Here is a 3,794-nt window from a genome sequence, read left to right as displayed (position 1 = left end):
AGTAATGTTTTTTATTTTGTTCGAGTTGTGTTTTAACTTGACCATTGGGACTCCCACATTTGACATCATTAGCATCTGATTGAAGTTCCGAGATACAAACAATTTAGCCAGGCTTTTATGGAGGTTAGCTTCAGAGGGCAACATGAATGAGGCGACATAGTGTAACCGGAACGTACAGCTAGTCCACTCTAGAATTTAATATCCGATAAAGAGGGTCATGGAGATATTCTAGACAGATAGTACAGCTTTAAAAAATCCACAATAATTCCAAAAGGGTTGCAATTGTTAACAGAAAAATGTTAATCCCTTCGGTCTAGTATAAAGAATGAAAAATGGCAACTACGAGTCACGACCATGCAATTTACAAGATCATGCTTGCCGTTCCAATTCCAGGTACAAAAATTCAAGCTACTCGAGGAACCCTGTGTAAGTGAGCACAGCGTCGCGTACTCGTCTCAAATCCCTTCCCTTCAGGGTCCTTCCTGCCCCCTGAAATACAGAAAAGGTGATGGTTTGATTCCTACCATACTCTCGAGCCAGATACTCATGCGGTGGAATCCTTTCTTCGTCCTTATCGCTGTCATCGTCTCGGGTCCATCTTCCATTGCGATTTCCCCGTCTCTGAAGCTTAGACCAACCTGGTATGTTGAGAGGCGCTGACTGAGCCATAACACGGCTGGAGCTTTCGTCCGGGGTTCCCTTGCGAGGACTCAGTTGTGGTAATATCAAATAAGGGACCATTCGAGAAGCTGCTGGGATGCGTCTGGAAGTGGATTCACAGCTTAAAATCCTGCCAGTAGGACTTCTAATCCCATCACTCCGAGGAGACAAGCTGCTCAAACCTTTCGCAGACGGGGAAGCAAACGGGCTACGCCTCTCAGGAGTACCAGGTCGGCTGCCCGTGATTCTAGCTCCGGTAGCAATTCTCGGAGGTAGAGAAGCTTGCCCTTTCCGGGGATCAGAATACTCCCTGCTCTTTATCTCAAAAGCTTCTACATCCCAAATTTCGAGCTCGTCAAGGTCATCCAGGTCGTTCCCGTCGGTGGTGTCGGAAGAGAGGGACTGGACGGATCCAGGAGAGAAGCTCGTGAGGAGAAAAGTATCGGGGGGGCGGGGGGCAGAAGGGTGGATTGGTTTGGCAGAGCTACGGAGGTGGGGGGGGATACGAGAAGGAGGCATGGTGCAAAATGGGGCAAGGGCAAAGGCAAAGGGATGAAAACCGAGAGTAGGATTTCAACCTCCACCAGAGGCAAGCAGCAGCATAAGACGAAGACGAAGAAGAAGAAGAAGAAGAAGAAGAGTTTGCTTTCCAATCAACCTTCTCTTGTGGCCTCTTTTAACTTAGTCAAAATCTTAGGGCGGTTGTTACCAAAGTTCATCAGTTCCATGTGCTCTTTGTCACTCCTTGTAGAAAGACGACTCTTTCTTGGAAGAGCTTTCCCAAATCTCACAATCAGCCTGGGCCCTGAAGGAGGCCGAAACGTGTTGGGCAAGGCATGTGGGATCGGGACCGGGTAGGAGTATCTATACTTCTATATCTATATCTATATCTACGCTTCTATATCTATATACTTCTATACGATTCTTTATACTTTATATTATACTTTATACTATACTATTCTTTAAGGAGACAAAGGGGCTCGGGAGAACACGCGGGAGCTTCACGGGGAGGAGGGAGGTTCGCGGAGAGAGGAGGAGAAAGAGACTGCCACGTGGCACTGTAAACAGAGCGCAGAGCAGAGACGGGCGCAGTCCACGATGACGTGGTGTAATGTGGGTGGCTCAATCGCGCATGACGTGGCGACACAACTGACAAGCAGTCGTGCCATGTGTCACACGGGGAGATCGAGATGCGCAGTCTGCGGTGGGTGGGATGGGACAGTCCGCCACATGGCACAGAGGTAGCACGTGGCAGCACTGCAAAGCCACATGTCGCAGAAGGTGACATGGCGACGCGACGTAGAGAGAGAGAAGCGCAAGAAAACGAATGAACGCCACGTGGCACAGTCGCAGGAACCAAACGGCACTGTGCAACAACAGGGAGACAGAGGGGGGGGCAAAGAGAGAGAGAGAGAGAGAGATGGGGGAGGAGGGAAAGAGAGAGGGGAAGGGGGCGGGAGCGGGAGAGAGAGAGAGAGAGAGAGAGAGAGAGAGAGAGAGAGATGGGGGAGGAGGGACAGAGAGAAAGAGGGGAGGGAGAAGTAGAGAGGAGGGGGGGAGAGAAAGAGGGAGAGAGAGAAGAGGGGGCGGAGAGAAATAGAGAGAGAGGGGGGGAGAGACGTAGAGAGAGAGAGGGAGAGAGAGGGGGGAGAGAAAGAGAGCGAGAGAGAGAGAGAGAGAGAGATTATAAACTATATATTTATTTACTTATACGAACAAAAATATGTAGATTTATATATAAATATATAATAATATTTTTTTAAATAAATTTTTATTTATATATATATATATTACATATATAGACATAAACAACTATATATACATATATACACATATATATGCATATATTTAATCTTTATATATTTATATTTATTTGGAGAGAGAGAGAAAGAGAGAGAGATTCACCGAAGAAGTGTTTAAAAGCCGAGTTGCTAACATGGGAAAAACTATGGCTAGGTTTACATAGCACAATCTCAACAAACTACACAGATGAGCAACGATCAACTCCTACATCTCAATTATAGCATGTAGTTTCCGGTCTCCATATAGTGGAAGTGAGTATGCTCTAGATAAGGGGTTTCGTCCTTCTCTCTATAAAATCAAGGAGGCCTTTTCATCATCAGATTTGTGAACAAAAGGTAATTGCTCCATTACTAAAAGAATTGGACCACGCATGCACCAATCGTTCCATGCTTATTAAATGAGAACAACTAGGTTGTGGATGATGTGGTTTTAACAAGGTGAATGATATTTAATCATTCATAAGGCCTACTCAAGATCAAAAAAGTAAACAAAAAGGAATCCACTTGAAATGGTGTGGAGGAAGGGTGCCGGAGAGAGAGAGAGAGAGAGAGAGAGAGAGAGAGAGAGAGGGAGAGGGGGGGGGGTGTAAGGGGGGGTGAGGGGAGATGGTGTCCACTGTGTAAGAAGACTACTTGACAAGATAAAAAAGGGGAGAGACAGAGAGAGAGAGTCAACCACTTTAAAGTATGCATTCAAGTCCAATGAAGAAAAGTCAACATATTGTCCAATAGGAAAAATGCACTTCCAAATTTTTTTTAAATGTCTCATTTCTGCTTTGCCAAATTTGAAGTATTGCTAAGGCTACCTCGAGGACAGGCCAAAAACTTGAGTTCCATTAAGTTTGGGTTGTAATGTGTGATTCTAGGCGTTAATTTTGTGACGTTTCTTATAAAATATATAAACATAATTGTTTAGAGAGAGAGAGAGAGGGAGAGAGAGAGAGAGAGAAGGATAGAGAGAGAGCGACGAGAAGAGAGAGTGTGTGTGAGAGAGGGAGAGGGGGGGAGGAGAGAAAGAGAGAGAGAGAGAGAGAGAGAGAGAGAGGAGGGAGAAAGGAAGAGAGAGAGAGAGAGAGAGAGAGAGAGAGAGAGAGCAAAGAGAGAGAGGACGGAGAGAACGAGAGAGTGAAGTAGAGAGAGAGAGAGAGAGGGAGGGGAAGAGAGAGAGAAGGGGGGAGAGAAGAGAGAAGGGGGAGAGAGGGAGAGAGAGAGAGAGAGAGAGAGGGGGGCGGGGAGAGAAGTAGAGTGAGCAAAAGAGGGGGATAGTGAGAGGGGGGGCAGAGAGAGAGAGAGAGAGAAAGAGAGAGAGAGGGAGACAGAGAGACAAAGAGA

General features: G+C 46.3%; 1 protein-coding gene across 1 annotated transcript; it reads right to left on the bottom strand.

Annotated features, from left to right (window-relative positions):
• Nucleotides 1–257: 257 nt before the first annotated feature.
• On the bottom strand, nucleotides 258–1,311 carry LOC147892552 (uncharacterized). Its single transcript, XM_087387494.1, has one exon. The coding sequence runs from the start codon at nucleotides 1,177–1,179 to the stop codon at nucleotides 409–411; it is 771 nt and encodes a 256-aa protein (XP_087243620.1). The 5' UTR covers nucleotides 1,180–1,311; the 3' UTR covers nucleotides 258–408.
• Between the last annotated feature and the right edge of the window lie 2,483 nt (nucleotides 1,312–3,794).

Source organism: Dipteris shenzhenensis, chromosome 16 (genome assembly GCF_047967505.1).
Source record: "Dipteris shenzhenensis isolate YYH24624 ecotype China chromosome 16, Dip_SZ_1.0, whole genome shotgun sequence".
Classification (NCBI taxonomy): Eukaryota; Viridiplantae; Streptophyta; class Polypodiopsida; order Gleicheniales; family Dipteridaceae; genus Dipteris; species Dipteris shenzhenensis.
This window is presented reverse-complemented; position numbering and strand designations above follow the sequence as displayed.